This window comes from Centrocercus urophasianus, unplaced genomic scaffold, assembly GCF_019232065.1.
Source record: "Centrocercus urophasianus isolate 14NV4802_14NV808 unplaced genomic scaffold, USGS_Curo_1.0 seq_27, whole genome shotgun sequence".
NCBI classification, from domain to species: Eukaryota; Metazoa; Chordata; class Aves; order Galliformes; family Phasianidae; genus Centrocercus; species Centrocercus urophasianus.
This window is the reverse complement of record NW_024884833.1, coordinates 4,965,553-4,992,492: the sequence shown is the minus strand read 5'-3', so window position 1 is coordinate 4,992,492 and position 26,940 is coordinate 4,965,553. Positions and strand designations below refer to the sequence as shown.

The following is a 26,940-nucleotide window of genomic DNA, read 5'->3' as shown; positions in this document are numbered from 1 at the left end:
CAGCTAAAAATTCTGAAGCACAGAGAAGCCATAGACAACCATAAGCAAGGAGCATACTGAAGCTGTCTTCTTGTTCTTGAAAAATAGTGTTTTCTTCTTTTTTTATGCTCACAGGCTTAAATGTTAAGTGAAATTTACCCAAGTGATTGCCTCATAACATAACGTGCAATTATCTACCAACAATGAATACGAATGTGTCTGGTGACCGACATATGAAGTCAATTTTTAGTCTTGTAAAATGTGTGAGCATTTCAAGAAGGATCCAAATTTGCGGTCTCATCCTGCTCCAAGAGGAACTCCTGCATATTTTTTATTGCTCACGTCAAAGCTTTGGTAATCTTTTCACTTAGACATTGTGTCTGTCTTTCCTGTGATGCCAGGCTTATTGTAGGTGGGTTGGCTTGTGCATTTCCTAGATCAGGTCAGTATGCAAATGATCCTCTTTCTGGTGCTAGTTTGAAGCAAGCCCTGTTTTACCACTGATTTGCCAGCTACTTAAGATAATGTAATTTCATGGTAATCTTTATTATTAACAGGAAAAATTATGCTGTGGTCTTTTTTAAAGATATTTGATTTACAAAAGAAGAGAAAAAAAAATATTAGCATTTCTACAGTTAAGAAGGGAAGTGACATACCCCAACAGCTGTTTAGTAGCATATAATATACATTGTGGGGGGGAAAAAAAAATCAACTTAAAATTCTGATGCTGACATACAGTGATGATCTGCATAGGCAGCATTTGTCTTTTTCAGTTTGTAACCAAGAAATTATGTCAGGGCAAAGAAGACTCTCATAGAAAAAAACTGTCAGACTACTTGCAGGAGTTAGCTACTTGTCTGCTGCTTCAGACCTTTCTTTGTCAAGAGTTGCATTATATGCAGCAACCAGAGAATGGATCTGAACAGACCCATGTTAAAAATCTGAGTTACCTAGATCTGTTCAGCCTGGGGAAAAGAAAACTGAGAGAGGACCTGATAAATGTTTACAATGGAGGTGGGAGGCAGATGGATGAGGCCAGGCTCTTCTTGGTGGTGCATAGAGCAATAGATAGGACAAAGAGTAATGGCCTAAAACTTGTACAACGGAAGTTCTGTACAAACACGCAGCAGAACTTCTTTGCAATGAGGATGACAGAGCACTGGAACAGGCTGCCCAGATAGGCTGTAGAGTCTCCTTCTATGGAGATATTCAAGACCTGTCTGGCTACCTACCTGTACAAGCTATAGTAGAGTTCCTACTTTAGCAGGGGAGTTGGACTTGATCTCTTGAGGTCCCTTCTGACCCCTCTAGTTCTGTGACTCTGTGATCTCTGTGTCTCTCATCAACTTCTTGTTCTTTGCATAATTATTTTCATGTGCCATGATGCCCCAAGATCAACTGCTGTGTGTCTTTAAATTATTTACCCAAAGATAAAGTTATTTCAACAAAATATTAGTTGGAGGGCATTTATAAGATATAATTGGAATTAAACAGGATGTAGAAAGGAAAGGTTGCATTTAGCACATTGAGAGTTTTTTCTTTAAGTGGAGAGATAAGCTGCATGAAGTGCACTTTGCTTACCAAATACTTAACCCTACACAAACTGTAAACTTTTAATATATTTATTTGTATATGTTTGTGTTTTAAAACCCTGGCATTCTTATTAACTAATACATTTGTGCACACACTCATACAGAATCTCACTAATTTTAATGAAACAGTAAGGAACTGCACTTTCACATCAGTTTACTGGGTTGCTCTCATTACAAGGATTTCACAAACATGGAACTAGATCAGCTCTTATGATCTGTATTTGGACCAGTTAATTTGTTTATGTGGACTCCGTAAGATAAATGAGTGGCAGATGCTTTAAGCAGGTAGATGGAACTTCCATGCAAGCAAAGTAATTAGAGTCAGTACTGTTAGGCATTCAGGTACACAGCAATCCCTTTGTACCATAGATTGATATGAGACACTTCTTAAATAATTTCTGTACCTGAGAAAGATAAGGCAAGGACATTAAGGGGAAGGGTCTGTTATGCCATTCACCTCATAGGAGAATGTAAATGAGACTTCATTAAGATACTGTTCAGCCTCACAGTATTGTAGGAACCTTGTCACAAATAGAGAATTTTTTTAGAACAGCTACTAAAAATCAGGATAAAGTTAGGTGCAAAAGTAAGTCTTTCCAGAATGTTACATCATTTTAAGCTTTCTCCGTCATTTATGATAACTGATATGATTCTTCCTCCAGAGTTATGTATTCTTTATGTGTGCTCCTTCTTCTCCCATACTGGGATCCCTTACACAAAAGCTTACTGCTGCCTATCTCTTGGAAGCTCTGCAAAACAGCCAGACAGATTGATTTTTCCATTAGTGCTATAGGCTGCTCCTATTAATATGTGAATAATACTTACTTGCTATATAATTAAATTGCCCAAACTATGCTAAATGAATACCCTTGGTCTGGGGGAAACCCACAGAAGTCAGGAATAACATCTCTCAATGTTACCCATAGTAACTTACACAGAGGTGTAAAAGACCTCATTCTTTAGTGGGAGGCAATGTTCCCTTCTTTCTGCATTGCGTTCTATATGAAGAAGATCTCAAAGTGAGCAGCAGGATATGTCTGAGTGTTTCAGTGTCAGTTATAAAGCCGTTAATTTATTTTAGTACGTGCGTGTTTTGTTTTTAAACTGTAATAGTGTTGCTTTAAGATTTAAGGAAGCAGTAGTGTAAATTATTCAAAACAATTCTACTGCAATCCAATCCATTTCCTTCCCTGCTAATATAAAATGCCCTGAATGGACGCTGTATTTTTTGTATAAATGCAAGAAATGTTATGATAGGAACTCCATGGAAGGAATGTATAAAAATATCTCAGAACTCCCATTATCGGCAGATCATTGGTGCGGTAGAACTTAGTGGCATCTTTCAAACAGCTGTAGGAAATCATGCTTTACAGCATGCTGAATGGTTTTAACGTGTAAGCTGTCATCTGAATGCATGCGTACCTATCCCCCTGCACATAGGGAGCCAGTACGCGTTGTTATTCTGTGCAAGGTCTTTGGTTTCTTTTCTGCTCCTCCTGTTTTCTGTCTGTCTTTCTTGGAGGAGTTTCTGAGGAAAACCTTAGGAAAAATTTCTCTCCCTAACACACAGTGTAGTGCACATAGTGCCCCATTACGTAAACTTCTTTAGCAATACATTGTGAAGGTAGGATTACACTGGATGGCTTCTGGAAAGTCTGGCTGCATTTTTTCAGAAACACTTTTCTGGCTAAATTTTTGCTTTGCTACACCCTTGCATATTTGTACCTACTTCCTAACAGGATCAAACAATGGCGACAATGTCTAGTCACTGCTAACCAGCTCCAGGATCTTTTTACAGCCCTCCCCACCCTACCCCTGTCAAATTAAAGAGTAACAGATGTCCAAATGCAGTTAACGTTGATCTGTGCTGCTACCTACCAACACACCGGCTACTGTACTTCTGTCCTCTCTCCACTTTAAAATCCTGCCACTGTAGACTGGAGGGACAGCATTAAAGTTTTACATTTTAGGTAAACATGTGCTACCTTAATCTTCCCCTGCTCTTCTGGGTCATTCCTAAGCTTGTCATGGTGTCATTGCTACACATCTGCAAGTTAAATGCTTTTGGAAGAAAAAAAAAAGTAGAAAGATATTGTTAATAATTCATATAAACATCCTTGCGAGGCTCAGTGCTTAAGTTGATTGCTTTTGTGAAGATCTATAAGGACCAAGTGTTCTGTCACTTCAGTGAGTGTTAATGCTCTGTGTGTCTGTAAGAGCATGTGCTTCTCCTGGAATTTTATATCTCTCCCCTGAGTTACACTAGTTTCATGTTGGAAACAGTAGTGATCCTGGGTAGTGATATGGATTAACTGAGTCAAGTGGAAAATTGAATCTTTGGAATAAGGACTAAATTCTACCTGAGATTTTCAGTAGCATCTATCACTTAGGTTCCATTTAATCTGAAAGCAGCACTTTGAAGACACTGCATCTCATTATTGTTTAGGGAATGTAAGTAAAAGGCTTATGGAGTGTTTTGGCTAAGACATGTAAGTGACTGGGTATTTCCAGACCCAAATGAGCACTTTTCAGTCTGTGGGATCATCCTTATCACTGACCAGCATGCATGGGGTTCTTTGTGATGGGATGGGAAACTACTGATGCTGGTTTACAACCTGACATCAACACCTATTTTGTCTTGTAAAAAGCACCCAAAATTCATCCATGCTTATCTTCAGAATTTCTCCTGACTATCCTTCTTACTTTACAAAAATAGATAGCTCTTTTTGAAGATTCAGTTTCTTGAAGAACAGACATTTTCATGTTTCTTGAAAATTTCCATTAATTTGAGTGTATGTATAAAAGATAGAAAACTTACTAGTTTATTAATGTCCTTGATAACACTTTATGTTACCAAGATAGTCTTTAACTCAAGACAAAGAAACATGGAACTTGTAAGCTTTTTTTTTCTCCATCTCATAATTTAGAATGGATAAAAGGATCGTTTTTGAATGTGTGTAATAAAACTTGCTCTTAGGCTGAAACACTGTATTCAGGCTCAAACTGAATCCAATCTTCACAGGCAACCTGTTAACCTCTAGGCAAGAAATAGGTAGAGTTGCAATGGGAATGCTGAAGAGCCTTAATAAAGCCACTCTACTGAATGACATGATGTCATCTATATATGTATACATATGCTGTGAGTGTATTTCTCCCACTGTACACACAACTGAATATGAATAGGACAGCATCACTTCCAATACTGCAAATACAAACCACGTTGGTGCAGAGATTAAAAAAGGTGTTGAATATGATAAAATCTTTTATTGTAAAATAAGAATCCTATTTTGTAAGCCCTTCATTCTTTTTGCAGTACAATTAATTACTGAGTTCATTAATTAATGAACATATTAGAGAAAGAACACCATTACTGACCAGTGGAGACCTGATATATTACTGAGTCAATAAACTATTGAACATGAAACAGGACCTTCCAGGAGAATTTTTTCCTCATAACCCACAAACACATATATTATTCCTGCAAGATCAGCACTTCTTTGGTACCCTTGTATTTCACATTACTAATTCTTTTAATCACGCATACATACAGTGTTTTATAACCTAGCTAATGAGTAATTGGACAGGTGACATTGGGACTGAGACCCTGAAGTGTCAGACATAATAGAGCAGGATATTTTCATTGCCCTGCAAGGTTTTTGAGAGTAAAAGGTAGTAAAAGAACATATAGGATATGTAAAATCACAGCTCTGTCAGAAATTTAACAGAGAAATACACACTTTAAGTGGATAAGTGAACTATAAATGGTTTTAAATAACTGTATGATGCAGATAAATAAGAGATAAGACATATAAAACAACTCTGAACTTTTAAAATAGTAACAAGGAGTTTAGCTTGAGCGAGTTAGCGTTGAATGTAATTTTCTTTAAATCAGTATAGTTAAGGTAATGCTTTTTTTTGTACAGATGGAATGTATATAGGGACTGTTAATTGTTTGGAAGAGATGAGCATTCGTAATGCTTCGATACCACTGTGGCTGTAGGATCTGAGCATCCTTCCCCCACCTTAGCCCCCAAGTAAACATTGATTGCATCTAAATCTATAAGATATCTCTTCCTGGCAGCTCTGGTAGTTACTGTAGATCATTAATCTGTGAATGATCAGAATAAGCCTCTGTCTCAGAAATCTCCATGCAAATTACATCTAAATGCATGCTGTAGATTTATTAGTAGCAGTTTGAAGTGCACAGGTCATCATCTATGCTATTAAAACATGCAAGTGTGTTGCACATTAAAAAACTTCCATTCCATTTGTATTTGCTGTGGGCATAGCTAGCCTCTCAAGAAAATCTGTGTAGTTTTTGAAATCATTTTGAAAAGGGAGGGGAGACCTTAATGAGGTGTATTATTTAAGCAGATCTCTTCATTGGCATCTCTGCTTTGAAAGAATTCAATCTTTTGAAACAGAGGGAAATGCACATATTTTGAATGCCACAATATAAGAATGATATAAAACCATTAGAAAGCATCCAAAGGAGGACTCCAAAGATGGTGAAGAGTCTGGAGGGAAGACATATGAGGAGCAGCTGAGGCCCCTTGGTGTGTTCAGGTCAGAGCAGAGGAGACTGAGGGGAGGCCTCATGTGGCTACAGCCCCTCACGAGGGAAGTGGAGGGGCAGGGCTGAGCTCTGCTCTCTGGTGACAGCAAAAGCACCTGAGGGAACAGCATGGAACTGTGTTGAGGAAGGGTCAGGTTGGCAGTTAGGAAAAGGTTCTTAATCAGAGGATGGCCAGGCAGTGAAACAGGCTCGTCAGGGCACTGTCATGGCACCAAGCTGCCAGAGTTCATGGAGAGCTTGGACAGTGTTCTCAGGCATATGATTTTTGGGTGGTCCTGTATAGAGCCCAGAGTTGGACTTGGTGATACCTGTCTGTCCTTTTCACCTGAAGATTTGCTGTTCTGTGATTCTATGGCACATTTGACACATACAGAGTGTTAAGAGATGAAAGGTTAGCCTTAGGTATTAGGAGAAACCTAAAATTTCAAAAGGAAAGTTATGATATGACTACGACTACAGTCTGTTGCTATTATTGTATCATCACTTTTCCCTACTTTAGGAATACATTAAATGTATAAATAAATGTATAAATCATAGAAACTCTTTATGATGTAGCAGAGTTGCACCCTACGGGATCCCCAACATGGAAACAATTTTTGGATGCCATAATGGGGAGAGAACAGAGATATATAGTCTTCCTTTTTATATGCTTTTGTTTCCTTGATTTACATTTGGTTTTAATTAAGCTGAAATGCTGCTATGGGAAATCATCACTAGTAACATTTTACTTGAAACAATTGATTCCAAATCAGGAAGTTTGTGGAACACCTACAGAACCCTCATCATTGCACTTTTTCTGTTGTTTTGTTTTGCTTTGGTTGGTTGGTTTTTTTCTAGAGTAAAGATCCTTTCTTTAAAAGACTGGAAATTTACTCATCATCATGGGAAAAAAGAATAAGTTATTATTGAATAAGCTTTTTTTTTTTTTTTTTTTTTTTTTTTCTTTTATCAAGGACATTGCAAGGACAAGGTAATAAATGTTTTTTAAAGAAAACTAATCCTTACTTAAAAGAATGAGCAATGTTTGGAGTGCTTGAAGGCTGTTAGTTGCTGTACAGTACTCTTCTAGCTCTCACAATAAATTTGTACAAGGGGGGAGAACATTAATATGTGTTTTCTTTTTCTTTTTCCAGGCCATCCGCTGTACACTGGTAAATTGCACGTGTGAATGTTTTCAGCCAGGGAAGATTAACCTGAGAACCTGTGATCAGTGTAAACATGGCTGGGTGGCACATGGTAAGAAACGTGTGTTCTGGGCTGATCTTCCCTATTCTGTTCTTTGTTTCTGTAAATGCTAAGTATTAGAGTGATACAGACAGCAGTGATACCTATTTCTCTGAAAAGGTGTGCTCTCTGGCTTTCTGCAAGTGTCGGTACTTTTTTCACATCAATTTCTAGCATGGAAATATGATAGATTGGAAATACTATAGGTTACTGTGGCAATAGGTACCACTGGAGTTGGTACCTAGTTTGAGCTTGTGTACAACTGAAAAGTGTATCCTGACCTCCAGGAAGTTATCTGATTGTAGCAGATCTTAGCAGAAAGGGAAGAGTTTGTAGTTTGGTTGCACAGCAGAGTTTATATTGAAAATTAGCATTGGCCAGTAAATTGCTGAGTCCAATGGAAATTCAAATGTACCAATGTCAACCTTTCAGAGCTTGGATATCAGTAAAATCAGTGTATCCAATTTGGCTGAATGAAATACTTGATCAGTGTGTTGAACCTCTCTTCCCTATATTTAAATAGATGACAAAAGAATTGAGAGATTTAAATCCCTCTAAAAGGCAATAAAACACACTCCACAGGTCTTAGTTTTTATTTACACTCCACTATTTTGTGTATTTGTTGTTTTCTTGACAGTCTGAATTAAGATATGTTTAAGAGAAAGAAACAAAGCCAGACAAAATGAGGAGAAAAGTAAGGAGAACACCTAACATGGTTTAATTGAAAAGCAAAACAAAACAAACAAACAATAAAAAAAAAAGAAAAAACAAGATGAGTTCAAAAAAGAAAAGAGACAGCACAGAAAAATTAAACATATTTGCAGAAGAAATTTGAGATTTTTTCTTATTGTCCAGGCTGTAAGCTAGTGCAGTCTTCATTCTTCTCTTCTACCAGACATTCAGTGGGTTACACTTAATAAATTTTATTTTATTTTTATAAAACCTGGATTGGAAGACTAGTATGCCTCACATGCACTTGATCTCTGCTTATTTAGTACATGATTTTGAGTATTTTGCCTGAACTTTCTGAATTAGTGCATGTGTATGCTCAGCAAATTCAACAGCAACAAATGCCAGAGAAGTTTTTAAAAAGATTCACACACCTGGAAAACAAATCAGGAATGTGGGTACAAAGCAGTTCTGTGTCACTTTGTTGTTGTATGTACAGCCTGCCTAATGGTAGCCTGACACCACCAACCTGGTAGTTGGTTACAGATTTGCTATGTACTAAATTCTGCAAGGGTACTGCCTGTTTTCACTCCTCTTAATTACTGGAAAGAAATCTTTAGTCACAGTATAACCAGGCTCACATTTATTGGAAGGACCTCTAAACCTCACAAAATTCTGGAGCTCAGGCATGCTTCAGATTTTGTGCAGAATCAGCAACTGAGGCTTTGCTCATCCATGGGTAGGGAAGGCTTACCTAGGTATTTTCCAGCATGTCCTCCTGTTGAGTAAAAGGGGGTCTGGCACTTGGATTCTTGCACATAAGTATCCCAGTTTTTATTTTTAACCAGTACATCTCAGAAGATAATGCTCAAATTTTTCTAATAAGCACCCCTCTATTATGTTGTTGAATTAAAAATTAGTGTATGAGAGTAATCTGAGATAACCACAGGGCTCTGCTTTTCAAGTCCAGGATGTCAGAAGGTGAATGTAAGAATCAGTGATGCACCACCCTTTCCCATAACTGAGTACTTAACATTCCTAATACAAGACTTAATACAGTTATATATTATTGGAAAGTGCTTGTTTTACTGCAGTATTGCACAAAGAATGCTCTGCTATATTTTTTCTTAATGCTTTGTGTACAGTCATCTAGAGTATTTACATTTTGTGGTAGAGCAAGACTTGTCACATGTATGTTTCGTATACTTCTCAAATCACAGGCATTTCAATTACTTTCTGGAGACTGTGATGGATCCACTTTCAGTTTTTGATCTTAACTGTTTTCCGCAATACTGAGGACAACATTTAGTAATCTGAACAATTCAGCGCACTGTATCACCTGGGTTTTAAAACGACTGAATCAGGCTGCTGTTCAGAAGTGATTTTCTTTAAACCATTAACACTGCGCTTTCGGAAGATGTTCCTTGAATGCAAATAGAATTTCCTACTACTTTAATTAAAGGGTTTCCTTCTGATTTTTATTAATGAATTTCAACTCAGATCCTTGACACATGATGTAGTGCTTCTCTGAATGTAATTATCAAAGAATAGGTGTTTCCAACAGGAAGTACCGTGCTTATTCAGTTCTGATAACCTAGAATCATAATTACCCAAACAGATCAAAAATAGCTTAGAACTGCAATCTTCTCACGCTCTACTTGACACATCTGTGCTGAATTAATGCATATTAATAGCTGCCATTTGAAATGTTGAAATTCTTGGAGTGCGCAGGAAAGGGCATAAAGCCCCCGCAGTATTATTGCACCTTGCAGCTGCTGGCCTGTGTTATTTTTGTATATATATTTTCCTATTTCTGATGTCTTTCTTATGTTTGTCTTTACCCACCTGAAATGAGCTGCACACTTCTTGAAAGAAAAGGTTCCCTGCAAGTAAAGTATTTTCCTGTTTGGAGGTGCCAGTGTAGGATGTCAATACATGAACGGATTCATCAGAGGAGTTCTTTGTGGCAAGATAAATGATTCTGTTGGCAATAGCTCATCTTGCAAAGTTTTGACCACGCACCCTTCTGCTATAGTGTTAATCCTACTGCCAGTGTCTTTAAGGCTGATGACAAAAACTGCAGAGTATCACAGCATTCTAAAGAACTGCTGTGAATAATAGGGAATACATTATTTCTACTGTGAATCTCTGGATGTTTTAAGGGATTCATATAAATAGATTGTTCTTTTTTTTTTTTTTCCAGCTGAAGTCTCACTTTCATATGGTCAGCTTGAATGGAGATTTATTTTCTATAAGAAAAGCTGAATGGTTTAAATTGGATAAACCATTTTCTAGACCTCAAGCAGGCAAACAGATGATTTTATGCGTTTTTCCTGCAATTTTTTTAAGTGGTTAATATGCTTGGAATAGTCCACATGGTGAAAATTAAAATCTTATTAGAATGTTAATAGTAATTCTTTTTTAGTACAATTGATTTTAGCACAAGCAATTGCTATTTTGTGGCCTTTAAATAGTGTAGGAGTAAGATGACTAAAAAAAATTGTCAAGACTTTCTTGGTTGTTTGAATATTTTTGTCTCCCGATATTTTTGTTGTTTTACAAGTAGTATGCTATTCTGTATGAATGTAGTAAACACACTTCACTAGTTTTGGCACAAAAAAGCTTCTTTCTTAGATTATATTGGAAACCATGAGAAAAACAAATCTTGCCACCCACTTTCCATTCTAAATATATCTTAGTCTACTATAAAAGAAATTAAGCAACTCTGCAGTCTAAAGATGTTGACATCATTAGCTTTAAGTTATGTTTTGTGTGTCATTGATATCAGAATAACAGTGACTGCACTGCTAATAAAAACACTTTTTAACTGGTACAGCTGATCAAAAGACCCAGTGCAGTATCAATAGGAAATAGTGTCTACTCTTTGTAACTGTTTTGTTCCACTGAAGGATGTTGAGGTGGAATGCATCATAGTGCACTAAAGCTATTATGACATTTGTTCTAGTTCTTTTAGTTTCTGTATCATAGACTTTGCAGAGATTTCAAAAGTACACAATATAATAATTAAACTGTCTAAAATCAGTGTTGTATTGTTTCGAAGAGAGTCAGAAAATGTGAAAATCTCGTTTTCTGTCTTACCCACAGACTAATCACTGGCAAAGCTCAATCACACATCAACAGCATGATTTTCAATGTTTTTATTGCAATATGCATTCTCAGACTACCTGAATTTCACACCATTCAGTCTATTCTGGACAGTGAAGTATCCTGTGAACATTTTTGTTGTCTTCCTTCTTCTTACTTCTCTCTGAGCAATCTGGCTCTTAATTCGCTATTGATCTTTGCTGTCTCTCCCTCTGCACCATACCTATCGGCCCATAGTACCTCTGTGAGGTATACCTCACAGTGTAAGCTACATATGCCCCCATCTCCAGCCAGAGACTTCACCAGGCCTTTTTCTGAGTAACTTCAAGTTCCTTTATGTTTCAAAATATATGCATTGACTAGTAGATTTCAGTGCACAGGGCAAATCCATCAGCCTTTTCCATCTACAAATCTGACACCTGGTGAATGCTCATGGTCAGAGTCTCAACGCCTTTCATCTTGTGAAGGAACTTTCCAGCTACCAGCATTTGAATAAAGCATGTGCTGACTTGCTGTAAATTAGACTAACAGTCAAAACAATGGTCTCCAGCAGAAAATGGAGACTGTGCTGTTGTAAGCCCAAATGTATGATGAGACCGCAACTGCTTCTTTCTTAATGGCAGAGTGGTGAATTCTACATTCTGAAGTTGTCGTGTAATGGAAAGGTGAGGTGAGAGAAAATGAAAGGAAGGCAGGAGCAAGTAAATAAAGAAAAGATAAAGAGAAATCCTGTGGAAATGTGAGAAATTGCGTCTGAGTAGCTGAAAGGACTGGAACTGGAAAAGCGGTTTAGATTTTAAATGTATGCTACATGGGAATGAGAGAGAAAGGAAGAGGAGCTCTATGTTGAAATAAAAACCAGCAGGGTTCCTGTGTTTGTCACTGTTCAAAGTTGCTAAGTGAAAGAAATCCAGGTTTGCAAAGTCAAAGGTCACTTCTAACAAAACAAAACAAAAAGCAAAAGCAGAATATGTCATACATCTTAGAGTCTCTAGAAGCTGGCAGAAGGGCCACGTTACTCTTTTTTTAAAAACTGGAAAAAGGATAGAGAATCAACACTAAAAAGTGAAAGGGAAATATAATCCTGTTATTATTATGTAGTGGTTAAAATAGATGGGTTATTTTTGTATTGTTCCATAATATTTTAGGAAGAGTCACAGCCTTAGCATACCAAGCATACTTTTTGCTTTGTTTTCAGCTTAGTTAATTCTATAAAATGCTTTAATATGACCTGAAAACATAGAGTTTCAATTTTGGGGGGTGTTACATAGACATTTTTGGCAAATAAATTAATCTTAATTAATTAATAAGATAGGCTAGCTTTTCATGGCATCATAAGCAAAACTATTTTAAGTCTTGTCTGGCTTTTCTTGTACTTTACTGACAAAATCCTTTTGACCCATCTGTATTAACTTCCTCCTGACCCTGAAGAGTGAGATGTATATTTCATTACTCAGTTTATTCCAAGAACCTTACCTAATTCATTACTGGTAAACACTTTCTCTGAGTCCCTCCTCCAGCTTGTGCCTTCATTTTTCCTTCCATTCAGCAGCAATTCCCAAAGTGGTCAATGAAGCTCAGAGAAGATGCTCTCTATTATCTTGGGGGCACTGGGATCCACAAATCTGGTTTTAAAATCTGCTACATTGGTAAGAATGATATAGTGTAGGGTTTTCTTTCAGTTACTCTGAGATGACTCTTAATGCAAGACAAGCTGAGGTAAAAACAAAGGAAAATAACCAGGCATTAGGGCATCAAAGAAAAAATGCGTTATTTCAAAGATTTATTAGACATAAGTAACAGAAAGGAAATATTCCAAGAAAAAATAAAAAGGCTTTCTTTTCCATTTTTTCATTCCATGTATGCTTACTTATCTATATTGTTAAGGGTTTATTCATTGTGCAAATTCAGCATCCTCAGGTGCTGAGGAGGGCTTTCCTTGGGAGAAAACCACAGTCCCTAAAACACGTATGTTGACACACATCTCCTTGGATTTCTTTCAGAGTCCATTCAGATTAAAATCTTTTTTCTCTTCTTCCCTGCCACCCTCAGGAAATCTTGATTCTTTAATCTGTCAGGAGGAGATTAGATCTTCCTCCCATGAATCTTCTGGTACGTGGTCCTGGGTTTGAAAATGCTAATATCTCTTGGACACTGTTTGATGACGTTAGCCCCAGACAGACCTTAGGCTGTCAACTAAGGACTGCTGGAGAATTTGGTAAGCCCTAAGCAGAATCAACCCATCCTGAAGCACAGTGTTCTTTCTTGCTAGACTCTACCATATTCACGTTCCAAAGTGAAATCCTTTCTCACTGTGACCATTATATTTTATGATTTTTTTTTAAGTCACTAGTGATATTTGTAGTCTTTTGGAACTAGGATGAAAGCCATCAGATGCACATTGGGAACTCCTATTTTCAACCAGCACTGCAACAGTCAGATTGCTTTGTGTTGGTAACTGTTTTGAAGGTAACTTTTCTCAGTCCCTTTTTGGAATACCACAATGCTGTATTCCATGTCCGCATATCCACACACAATGCATATACCTGTAGAAAGACTTTTTGTACAAAGGCTGAATTCTATGGCTGGGAATCCCCGGGCATCCTGGAGGGCATCCTGCCCTTTTGCACTACCTGTGCTTGCCACCTTGCTGCAGGTATACTTTACAAAAAAAAGTGACTATAAAAATAAAAATACTCTGTAATAGTTAAAAAAGAATTGTCAATATTTCTGCTTTTGTTCTCTTTTGTGGGGGATAATGTTTATTTCATGCATGTGCTAAGTAATTCAGATAGACTCAACGTTTTGGGCAAGAATAACTTCTTTGCAGAAGAGAATGGTATTTTGAGAATGAAATCAGGTATTTGATCATTACAGATATATTTTTTCTCTGTCCTTGCCAATTCTGTTTTTCGTTACATAAACTGAGAACATAGTCTTTATTATTTAAGTCTTCTTTATCCATTGCCATTGTTGACTTATTTTTTGGAACTCTTGCTACCAGTACCTCAATTTTCCTGTCTCTGAAGTACATACAAGGCCACTTTAATAGCTTTTATCTACCTAGACTAGCTTTAAAATGCCCAAAGAAATGTAGACTGAGGGTATCACAGAAGAGCAAGATCATTCAGTGCCCATGATTACCTGAAATGACTTTTCACAGGGAAGGCTTCATTTCTTTTTTTCTTTTTTTTTTTTTTTAACCAAATAACATGGGATAAAATTCTAGGAAATGTCTTGGATATCTTGTCCTCTCTTCCTAAGTAGGTATCTGCTAAGGAAAAAAATAGACTTGTTATATGCAAAGTAGAGCAAAGGCAAAAGAAGGAGTGATTTTTATCAGCACTTGAAATCCTGTAGATTCCATAAATAGCAGAGACAGCTTCTTGGGAAAATAGTCAGTGAAACATTTGATCTTGTCCCATTAACTGTCATGATGGGATGTTCACTACATAGCATAGCATCAGTATAGGAAGAAAGAAGTGTCTGGAGCTGGCTACTTGATTTCCACATGAGCAGCATAAATCCTGTGCAACCTGAGGGTACAATCACCAGCAGATTTCTGGGGCAGCAATGGTGCCATTGTTTCTATGACATGCATCCACAAGTCTCTAGCATATTTAGGTGATGGCACCTGCATACTTGCCTCTTTTAACACCTATGCTACTGCATATGAACTGCAGTGATGTGCTAACCACTATATCATTTTATTACACTTTATTACATCATAAATTTTTATATCTTCTTAACGATCCTACAAGAAGCTTAATTGTTTATAGGAACATCTTAATTAACTAGAGTTCACTAGGTTAAGCAGAACACAAATTGGAAGAGTTATAAGTGAAACAAGCCTTACTATTCCATTTCACATAGCTTCACAAGGTTAAAATAGGATCTGACTGCAAGAATAAAAAATTCATACTGCTTTCAGATGCTACTATGTAATGGTAATTCCATTGGTAACTTTACCCCAGATTTTTGTTGTGCAAATGTGAAACTCAGTGGGAATAAACTTTTTTTCTTTTACTTCCTAGGAAGAAGTTTGTCTATAGCACCTTTATAAGGAAACTTGCCCCAGATTAATTTAGCAGACAATAGTATTACTTTACTATTCCACTTCTTTCTTGGTTTTAGAAAAGGTCATATAAGAAATGTATAATATGAGTTCCAAAGATCTCTCTTATTGTGGCCTAATTGTTACAATCAAATTTTCTGAATTGTATTAACAGGAGATTTGTGAAATGATCGCAGTACTTGAATTTTATTGCCGTTCCTCACAAATGTCTTATTTCATTGAGGGGCTATGGTGACGGGTAAGATTGGTGTTATCAGTGGTAGAACTAGCTGTATGAACCTGTGTTCCGAGGATGTGAATATCTTCAGCCTGGAGAAGTGGTGGAATATCTCTCATTGTACATGTAGGTCATTCAAGCTGTCAGAGCCCTAGATAAGCTAATTTAAGATTTTCCTTTCAATACCAGGCAACCTCCATAAATCTCTTCAAACATATACTTTTCTATAAGCCTGTGAATAAGACAGTGTAAGTAGGGGTGCATTTGTATTAAGATGGAAATCCTCCAATTCCAGACCACCAATCCAGGACACCAAATGTGTTGCTGTCAACACTGTATACAGTGTGTCAACCAGGTGGTGTCAGTCCAGTTAAAATACACATTGGCCCCAATTCCACCATTAATAAGCAGAGATCCTTATGAAGGTGTTAATGGCTGATAGGAAGGAAGCATTGGAGTTTCAAGACTAAGAGATAGGAAAGAGCAAATGTAAAGGCTAGCCAAGGTTATAGTAGTACACTGTCAGTCTATGTTTCAAGGAGCATCAAGAGTTGGGCTGTCCAGCAAGGGGATCTAAACTGGGAGCCCAGAAAACTGCAACAATGATTGTGCCTGTACCAGTGGACCCAGTGCCCAGAGTCTGATCATAGTATGTAAAGCCAGGTACTGCTAGTAGAGTATATCCAAGCCTGAGATATGGCTGAGGGAACAAGTCAGGGTTCATCCAAACTCCAGTCATGAACAAGAAGGTGAAGTCAGAGGCAGCGTTGGAGACCAGAACATGAGGGTCATCCAGAACACACATCTAAGGTGTAGCTTAGTTAGGGAATGAAGGTCACAGCCTTGCTTACCCACAGTAGGGAGGGGTTTTGGACCCATGGAGTGCGATTACAGTGTGATGTCTGGAAAGTATGGCCAGCACAGTGAAGGTCAGAGTTACTGTCTCTAGCAGGGACGATGGATGATACTGACACACAAAAGAGCAGCTATATGCTGGGACCCTCCAGTAATCATCTGCGTCAGGGTAATCATCAGTTGTGAAGTCTTCCTTCACACATGCAGAAATGTGCACTCTGACAGGGGACTGCAGAAGAGAAGAGGCTGTATCTCATCTTCCTTATCGTGGCCGCCATAGTCAGGTGTCTTCACTTATGCAGTGTGACCTATCAGGTAGTGTCTAGTAGCCCAGATGTTTTTCTCGGAACTCAGAATGAAGATCCTTATTGCTTGTTCCTTTAAACATGTTAGTACACATTAGCTATCAACAAGGAGGAGACTGCTACCTTATTTATTTGGGGGTCAATTCTGAGTTTTTAAAATGTTTTTGCAATATAGATGCAACTACACAGAGTTAGATCTAACTTTCATTTTGCAGGAAGAAGTTAGGAGGAATTGTTGTGGGGTGGTTTTTTGTTGTTTTTATTTTTTGTTGTTGTTATTGTTTTTGTTTTTATATAGGAAGAATAAATAAAAGAAAACACCTGTTTGACTTGCAGGAGTTGGCCAGGGAGGCTGTTTTCCCTACATGACAAAAGCGACCAGAACAGGCCCCTTTAAAAAAAAAAAAAATCAGTTTTTTTTTTTTCTCCTATTTCATGTGAGCATTGGCAGGAACTCTGACAAGCAGTTCTTCATATTTTATTATGTTCTTGTCTGGCAGAATCTCTGTCAGGCAAAAACCTTGTCAGCGGAAAACCTGTCGTAGGATCAGAGGAGACAAAAACAGGTGTCACAGAGGCAGTCAAAACTGAAGGGAAAAAAAGATTAGGCTAAAGAGAGAAAGGCAGACAATTACATTAATGCCATTGCTTTTATCTTATAGATGTGTGTTATTATCTCGGGGTGCTGAGTGCGCAATTGCCTCAAAGAAAAGTAGACAGGAGACAAGGGGAAACTTGATAGTTATTAACTGAAGAGGCAGTGTGTCAAAGCTGGATGGGGTTCAAAGTTTTGCAAAGGGATAAAAAAAAAATTGCAGACGGCAAGCAATGTCTGTGAACAAACTGTGGTTCTGCTTTTGGCTACATAAACTGAGTAGCAATCTAAGTGTTTCAACTTGGAATCAGATCATAGGCAGAAAAATTAATGAAAGATTTCATTCAAACCTTTTTTAATAACATTTATTTTGTGTACATGCAACTGAAGTGCTGGGTTTTTGTTTTTTTGATCTGTTATAAAAATGTTGTTAGAGCATAAGACATGGTGAGGCATGAAGACATTTATCAGTTCAGTTGCTGTGTTGTTTGGGTTTGAAATACCTATTATCAACACATGTTTAATTTTAAAATGCAATTAAGTATCTTTTTATTAAGTGTGAACATCTGTACATGCAAGCTGTAAATTAGGAGATCACATATGTGTTCCTGTCAGAGACTAAATGCATTTACCAAATGCTTTCCATTTTTAGCTTTTAAATACAGTAAAAGGTAGAAAGAAATGTTGTTGCCTGTGAATGAGAATATATGCTATTTCCTCACTTTCCGTCATCTCTTGAAACTTAGTGAATTTTCATCTTCAAAGTGGATAAAATTGTTAAAGGAATGAAGATAGAGTAAAATGGAACCACCAATGGATGCCATGTTGTAGCTAGTGCTTACACCCAGACAGAACAGGATGTTCATCCACCCTATAAATGTTAGTGTATCCCCACTCTCTGCTTGTGCTAAGGGATGAATGGGATAATTTCCTACACAGTAAAAATGTTTCAGCCATCTTTCAGTGGACACTGGGAAGTTTTTTTTACTTTGGTCATCTTCTAAGCACATTTCTGAGGAACTTTTTTTTTTTAACCTATAAAATATAACGGAATACACCATGTGGCAGGTAGTATTAAGTATACATCCTAAGGGAGGCTAACCTAGACCACCTATAAGCACTGCAGTAGTGTCCCTCCAGCATTTGGTTGATCATAGGCTACTATCTTTTCCTGAAAGGATTTGCTATTTTTTTCTCTGTAGCATGAAAAGAAGAAAATCTGAACTCTGAAAAATGTAAAGCTGTATGTGTTCACCAGTAAAAACAACAGCAAACTACATGGCTCTGCAATGCCATTAAATGTACAGTATCTATTTTACTGTATTCAGTATGCCATATTGCTGCTATAGTACTATGATTATTTTTTTTGTATGTTGGTATTGTATATTTAATCTGTACCAATTTCAATTTCTGTTGCTGAAGAAAGCAGCCCACTTATTCAGATTAAAAATGTCTAGGAAATGCTTGGTTGTTGCTTGGACACAGACTACAGAAAATGTCTTTTTTATCTTCCTATTGACCCTTGAACCCTAGTAATCTGGAAATACGATGGTGTTTTTAAAATTACGTATTAAAATTAAAATTATATGCATGTGTATGCATTCAGACTGTGTCCCTTCTTTATAAACTAGAGAACATGCAACAAAATCAAGAGCGAGAAAACTGATTAAGCCAAATTTGGAGCTGAAATGTTGTAAGATTAATAATGGCCACCAGTACATTGTAACATACTGACACTCTTCTGTGATGTTCTGAGGTACACAGCCAGGCAGATCAGCTGAGAATAAGGATTTTCAGTACACCTTTTCATCCCTCCCCAGAAAACCTAAATATTTATCTAACAAAAATAGAAAGATGAATATGCATTAACAACTCCAGCTGCATCAAAAGAAGTATTTAAAACTGTTTTATACTCAGTGAAGGCAAAAGATGATGCTTTTGCTTTACATATCCAAAAAACAGTGTGAGAGGTGTCTACTTATATTTCTTTTACTTAACAAAACTGGCTTTTAATTTGGATTACCTTGTTGAAAGACAGGGTCCTAGGTCAGTTTGCATAGCAGAGCCTATGAACTGGTCGTAGTGTTTATAAAACTAAAGATTTTGTCTTTATTTTCTGTAAGTGCTTTAGTCTTACTTTATCTTTTTTCACTTCATGTCCTTTAAATTGCACAGCATCCCAAAACTCCAGTAAAATATAGATGGTAAAGAAAATCCCCCCTCCTGGTTTTATTACAGGTTAAATTTTTGTTTAAGTCAGGTAGCTAACTCAGGTGCTTAAAATAATGGAGACAGTACTCCTGTGAAGTGTTGTGTGGTTCTCAGTATCCTCTGTTCCTTTATACAACCCAAACATTCTATGATTCTTTAAATATTTCTTTCTGAAAAGGGAATTGCAAGCAAGCTGAACTTGTAATTGGATTAGATTGGCCTTTTGCTACCTGGACTTTGCACTCTGCAAACATGATGCTTTTCATTTCAGCTACCATGAGTGCCCATGTAGAAATCTCCAACAATAACAAACTGAAGCTCATTGAAACCCTGCAGACAGGAATATGCACTCCTTCTAGGTATTAGGGTTATTTGGCTGTGTACTGTTTACAAAAATAGGATTAGCAATAGTAGTGCACTAAGACCAAGATACAGGTAGTGTCTACCCTTGTTACTTTGGCAACAGATAGAAAGCCTGAAGATTGTGCACATGTAAAATAATATGTAAATGTGTTCATGCAGAAGGATGTAGCACCAAGGAACATCTCACTGGGTCTTCTGTGGCTTCTTAAAATTGCTGTCTGCAACAGTGAAATCACAGTAGGATTTTAATACTTGAATGCAGAAAGAAAAGTTTTCACCTGGGAATGGCAAGAAGCTGAGGAAAATTCTGAACCAAATCCTAAATAGACAAGTATCTTCTAAAACTTATGATTAATACAGATCATAGAAGGGTTATGGGGCATCTTCAATACTTCAGAATTAGGTGAGAAAGGTAGGAAATAAAGATTTCTAATTCCTACACTAATAACACAGTTAGTAATTTTTGGATTTTGAAGGCAGTCTTCTGTATTCATTTCTTTATTAGCCTTTTTTGTCCCCCTTTCAGTAGTTAAAATTTCTGAAATAAGTACTTGTAGTTTATCTTCACTGAAAGTTGCTGCGGTAAAACACAAGGGCTGCTCCCCTCAAAATTGAAAAGATTTTTCCTTTCTTCCTGTGCTGGTGTACACCTTTCTGCTCACTCCAATATAGTAACTATCCAACTGTTAGTCTAACAATTGGGCTGTTGAAAGGCAGCTGCCTTAGTTGAAGCACTTCGCTGAACCAATTGTAGTCAGTTTCTGAAGGCTGTATAGGTTGCACTGAAAAGTCATGAACATGTTCAGACCTTTCTGGGTGAAATTGTAAGCACACTAAAAATCTAAACATGAGTAATAGCTCATGCTGCACCAGGTAGGGACTTACAATGTATGGTTTATGATGCTCAGGCAGTGATATCTTCTTAATAAGGACGTATCTGTTTATGTCATTTTTCAGGTATGATAAAGCTCATTCTTTTATATAGCATGTTTCATCTTGAAGTCTCCTAAGCACTTATGAAGATAACTTAACTGTAGATAATGTTGAATGTATTCACCTGTGAAACACAGCATTGTTCATTAGCATATAGGAATCAAACCAATAATTTAGAACAGAAAATGGTGAGGAATGTCTTATATACCTATACCTTATATGAAATTAAATGGATAATTCAGGACAGCAGAATTCAACTATCTACTCTTAGATTTGTCAAGAAAGTTAAAGTTAATACTCTTGTCCTTACAGAAAGAGCGATGAAATGCAGGTCCTCTTTTTTTCTTTTTTCTTTTTTTTTTTTTCAGTTTCTAATCTAAACGAGCTAGTGTCCTCTTGAATCCTCCTAAAATGGTGTCATTACTTTGCTAATTATACTGCAGAAGAAATCAGGATTACTGCAGAATAAAACCTCAACTGTTTCCTTAGCAATCTCTTAAACTAAAAATAAAAGAAAAAGAAGAAAGAAAAATCATTGTGAAAAATTGCATTCTCCTGCCAGGTGCAAAAGTTTTCAAGGTTTTTTGTTTTTTGGGTTTTTTTGTTTTTTGTTTTTTGTCTGTAGCGTGGGGTCTGCCTTTATTTTGCAAGTGTTCTGGTTCACACCCAATCTATGCTTTGTTGTATTGTAAATTATACACTTCAGTACATACCCTGACTTGTCCTTTAAAAGAATGAAGTGCACTGCTTTTATTTGTTTTTACATAATGTGCAGAATAAAGCCACAAATCAAAATTGGAGATCATTTCACTGTCACTTGGAATGTTAATCCAACACATGACTAGTTCTTATTTTTCGTGTGTACGCCTTTTGAGAATCAGATGTCTATAGATAGTATTACTTGAAAACAGATGTTTTTGATAAATGGAGTAGTACAGGACATCTTGTAAAAATTTCTGTCTGTTGTTCAACCAGTACGCACAGTCATTTGGAAGGACCTTTTTTATTATTTCTTCACTTCTATTGCATCTTGATCTTTTTTAGGCCATTATTCTCAGAGTGGTCTCATTACATGCTGCGGGTAATTGTCCACAGAGTTTTGTGACCCCATTCTAGCTATTAGCTTTATGATCCAGTCAGTAGTCTTTAGATCCAGACATTTTGCCAACACTCTGACAAGGGCCAATCTAGAATTGTCGTCTTAAAAAATTTAAGCAAGCCGTTTTTCTTCTTTAGGTGAATGAACTTGCTTTTTCTCACCGTAGGCACATGATGAAAGGAAATAAACTTAGTCAAATACTTTTACATACACACCTGCATATAAGCATCTCTATCAACATGGCAAATAAATTAATTTTCTAGATTTTTCTAACTGAGTAGTTTGAAAACACATTTGTTATAGTTGTGTCAAAATAACCATGTTACCAAAAAAAAAAAAAAAAAAAAAAAGTAAAAAAACAGGTAAAAGAAAACCTAAGAAAGTATTTTTCCTGTTTATGCTTCAATCAAATCCCACCTATTAGAACTTGTAAATAAATCATTTCCATATCATGAAGCCCATATAGCAGAAGTGTTTTGGAAAGAAGTCCTTTTGGAAGAATAATTCCATCCTTCACATTCTGTAGTATAAATGTCCCATAGAGAGATGGAGGACTGCAGTCCCTAGGCTTGCCAATTCCTTATCTTTTTTGAAAGTTAAATTAATATTTAAAGCTATTTATTCAAAGTTGACTTAACCACTAGAAAAGGAAAGATCAGACAAATCAGTTGCAAGAAATGAAGTATAAGGAAACCAGAACTCTTTGACAAAGTATTCCTTGGAGTAAATGTGTTGAATGAAGCCAGCGAGTAAATGATAAGGGCCTTTGCGCTCTGGATGTAAGAAAGCAATTTATCAAGAGTACATGAACTCTCCAGTGACCAAAAGCCAAAAAGAAACCAAAGTACATGAGAAGAAGTCCCTATTCGATTATTTTAAATACTCAGAAATTTTTTTTTTTTAAAAAAAAAAGCAGTCAGAAGCGTGGGTGCTGCAACATGCTCCGTAAAATAGAAAAGGAAATTAAATGTAAACAGATACAAAATATAGCATGTAATGCCATTTACAATTTCATAATGTTTTACTTCATAAGGGGTTAAGAATTACCTGCATCCTACAAACCTCCTCTCCCCTCATCTCAAAATTAGTCATGTTGCAGTGAATAATATGAAATTTGCACCAAATAATAAAACAAACTAATGTGTGCTACTTAGTAGCTGAATGAAGTAGCAGTGAATTCATGGTAACACATAGGTCTAAGTTTTTAACGCATTTAAGATGCCTGTTTTCTTTTCGACTCCGGAAGATAAGTCTGAAATCTTTTATGGTCCCAGTCAATTCTGTGCAGTTCCAATGTTGGTCTTCAGTTAATTATTAATTTTTCATATATTTTTTTAAACTGAGGAGTATGATTGTGGATGCCCCGTCCCTAGAGACATTCAAGGCCAGGCTGGATGTGGCTCTGGGCACCTTACTGTGGTGGTTCGTGACCCTGCACATAGCAGGGGGGCTGAAACTGGACGATCACTATAGTCCTTTTCAACCCAGACCATTTCATGATTCTGCAATTCTCTCTGAGACTAATGTGAACACCATTCTGCTCTGTGGTTAAAAGTTAATTAACGCCCCTTGGAAAATGGGACTGTTTTGGAGTGTATTTGTGGTAAAGGATCACCCAGGTGAATCTTTCTATAGAAAATAAGCACATCTACTTTATCTGATGTGATTACATGATTCTTTGGAATTATTTTCTTGCTTTCCTATTATCTCTTCCCTTATACTTAATCCCTTTTCTTTCAGCCTTGGACAAGCTTAGTACTCAGCACCTCTACCACCCAACCCAAGTGGAGATCGTGCAGTCCAACGTTGTGTTTGACATCAGCAGCCTGATGCTTTATGGTACCCAGGCTGTGCCGGTTAGACTGAAGATACTACTTGACCGACTCTTCAGTGTACTGAAGCAAGAGGAGGTGTTGCATATTCTACATGGCTTAGGATGGACACTTCGAGACTATGTTCGAGGCTACATTCTTCAGGTAGGAAATATAATAATGCGTGTTTACAAACCTTTTTAATTGACATTTTTTACACAGAAATATTCACTGTGCACCCAAAAGAAGAGAAAAATGTTAAGCACATTTCGTGTGCTGTGTTGAAGACTAATAATGATTTTGGCAAACTAAAAAATTCAATTTTTACCTAAGCTAAAAATATGCAGTCTCTGTTGTACTGTAGTGTGCATTTGTACTTGCTTATGCTTATTGTAGGAAATACCTCGAATACTGAGGTTAGGCTAACTGCAAGCCTGACTTGGTCATCTAAGGCAACTGGCATATTTTCAAGGGCTACTGTTCGATTTAAGAACGCAAGGTCATAATCATGAAACGATTTTCTTATTTCTTTTCTTCTTTAGCATAATAGCAAATAAAATCATAGTTTTGTTGAGAGGTGGCCCTATAAGGTGAGCTATCAGAAGCAAACTCTTATTCATAAGTCAGTTTCTAAAAAGATAGCTTTAAATCATGTTTTACATGTGGACCAATTGAGGTAAATTATGCAAACAAAGCTCAAAATTTTAAGGACACAAAAATGAGGGGGCAAGCTTACATTATAAATATGGCCAGTAATATACTTACTGGCCTTGCTTACCTGAAAAATCATATTGTCATTTGAATTCAGAAGTGAATTATTACATTTTACAAGACTGTTTGACAGAGAATGTGATACCATATATTTCAGTGTGGGATTTCTGCATCTTCTTGAAGTCATCCAGTTATTGAAGTAAATGTATGTGAAAAACTAAAAATTCTAGTTTCTGATTAGTTCTTTACTTTCTTAGGCAATGAAAGTTTGCTTGGCCCTATACAGAAAATGTGGGAATTTTTATTTCCATACTGAAGAATTCTGACTGTATTTCTTAATTCTTCTTCAATTTCCTGTCTTTTGTGTGAAAGAAATAAATTAACCCTGCCTAAATGCATAGCAACTTTAATATTCTGTGTTCTTGAGTATTTTCTTAAATGCTCTATAGATAGATTTTTCAGAAAAGTGTTCTGAATTGTAGAGCAGTCATAAAGAAAGAGTAATAAAAAGGCTATTATTATTGTAATGAGATCCTATTATTAAGATACATACAAAAGTGGAGTTCTTTAGTGTTTTAGAAATCTCTCAGGCATCAGCATCTATTTTATAAAAGCTAAATGTTACACATTTGTACATTATAAATATATGTTTTTTGTTCTGTTGCCAGAAACAGTGGCTGGATGGCCATGCCCAAAGAGTTGTGGTCACTTGAGTTAAATCCAGTTGGCAGGTGGTCATGAGTGGTGTACTCCAGGGCTTGGTCCTGGAGTCACTTCTATTTAACATGTTTATGAATGATCTTGATGAGAATATTGAGTGCACTCTCAGTAAGTTTGCAGATGACACCAAGCTGAGAGGGAGTGTTGATCTGCCAGAGGGTAGAAAGGCACTATAGAGGGACCTGGATAGACCAGATCGATGGACTAAGCTAAATTGTACTGGTTTCAATAGGGCCAAGTGTCAGGTCTTGCTTTTTGGTCACAACGAGAAGGTCAGCCAACCCTACAGGATTTGGGAAGAGTAGCTGGAAAGCTGCCTGATGGAGAGAGACCTTGGTGTACTGATGGACATTTGGCTGAATATGAGCCAAGAGGGTGTCCAGGTGGCCAAGAAGGCCAGTGGCATCCTGGTTTGTATCAGGAATGGTGTGGTGAGCAGGACTAGGGAAGTCATCCTGCCCCTGTACTTGGCACTGGTGAGGCCTCACCTCGAGTACTGTGTTCAGTTTTGGGCACCTCAGTACAGAAGGAACACTGAGGCACTGGAGCAGGTCCGAAGAAGGGCTACAAGGCTTGTGTAAGGGCTTGGAGAATGTGCTCTATGAGGAGAGACTGAAGGAGCTGGGGATGTTCAGTCTGGGGAAAAGGAGGCTGAGGGGAGACCTTATTGCTAGGGGAGACCTTATTGCTCTGTTCCAATATCTGAAAGGTGCTTACACCTTTCAGAGAGCGGGGTTGGTCTGTTCTCACTGTTGATAGGTAGCAGGATGAGGGGAAATGGCCTAAAGTTGCACCAGGGTAAGTTTAGGTTGGATGTCAGAAAACACTTCTTTAAAGAAAAGGCTGTTAAGCTCAGGAATTCACTGATTTCACAATTCACTTCACAGTGAGTGAATTCACAATTCACTCACTTCCCCAGGGAAGTGGTTGAGTCACCATCCCTGGATGTGTTTAAAAACCGCTTGGATGTGGTGCTCAGGGACATGATTTAGCAGAGGGTTGTTAGAGTTAGAGTAGTATGGTTAGGTTGTAGACTTGATGATTTTTCATGAAGTCTTTTTCCAACCTGAACAATTCTATGATTCTAATAGAACTTACATGTTAGTATATATATGGAATATTTATACAGGTACAGATAGATATCTATAGGTGATTGTAAGATATATATGCATGTATATGTATACATGAATATTTTGTAAGATATATTAATTTGGATAGATAAATGATGGATATATAAACTGATAAATATTGCATTGCATTTAGTTTCCAGGATTCTGAATGTTGCTTACCAAAATGGATGAAAAAATATGATTTGCAAAGGAATTCATGTTAAAAAAGGCATAATTCCTAGGACGTAACATTAGAAAATGAACAGTTTATTAAATGCAGTGACTAATAAGTTACTGCATTAGGGATAACATATTATAAATGTAGACTTTTGTGTTCCCTTAGGATAAGAAGACTGAAATAAGTAGTTTTCTTGTTTTAAAAATTGTGGAATCAGGTCTATATTGATTTCATTTTAATTGTGTGTTGTAATTACTTCAATGTATGCAAGAATGGCTTGTAATATAATTACAGAGAGGTTTATACAGTCAGACTGTCATCTATGTGTCTGAGTGGTGTAAAGACCTACATATACCATAATATACCATTAGACCAGAGTTCGGCTTATCTGGTTAGAACTCTCAGTATAGCCCTCAAGGCATGAATTTTAGTATTACTGCATTCAGCAGCAATATATTGGGTATTATGTCAGTTAAAGGAGAACAATTATCAGTGGAAATAAATGGCAGCTGTTAATCTTACCACATATTGAGTTGGTTAGCTCGTGGCTGTGGATTGTGTTAGTGGGCTGATGAAGACCTTCCATAGGCATAGTTAAACCTGCCTGCTAAGT

The 26,940-nt window shown here is 37.0% G+C and overlaps 1 protein-coding gene across 1 annotated transcript in view; it reads left to right on the top strand.

The window, feature by feature from the left end:
• Positions 1-26,940, top strand: part of BNC2 (basonuclin 2) — a 335,385-nt gene that overhangs the window by 217,324 nt on the left and 91,121 nt on the right. Inside the window, exons 3-4 of the mRNA XM_042826800.1 lie at positions 7,281-7,383; positions 23,539-23,774. Coding sequence (XP_042682734.1) covers positions 7,281-7,383; positions 23,539-23,774 — 339 coding nt within the window. The remainder of the gene's footprint in view (positions 1-7,280; positions 7,384-23,538; positions 23,775-26,940) is intronic.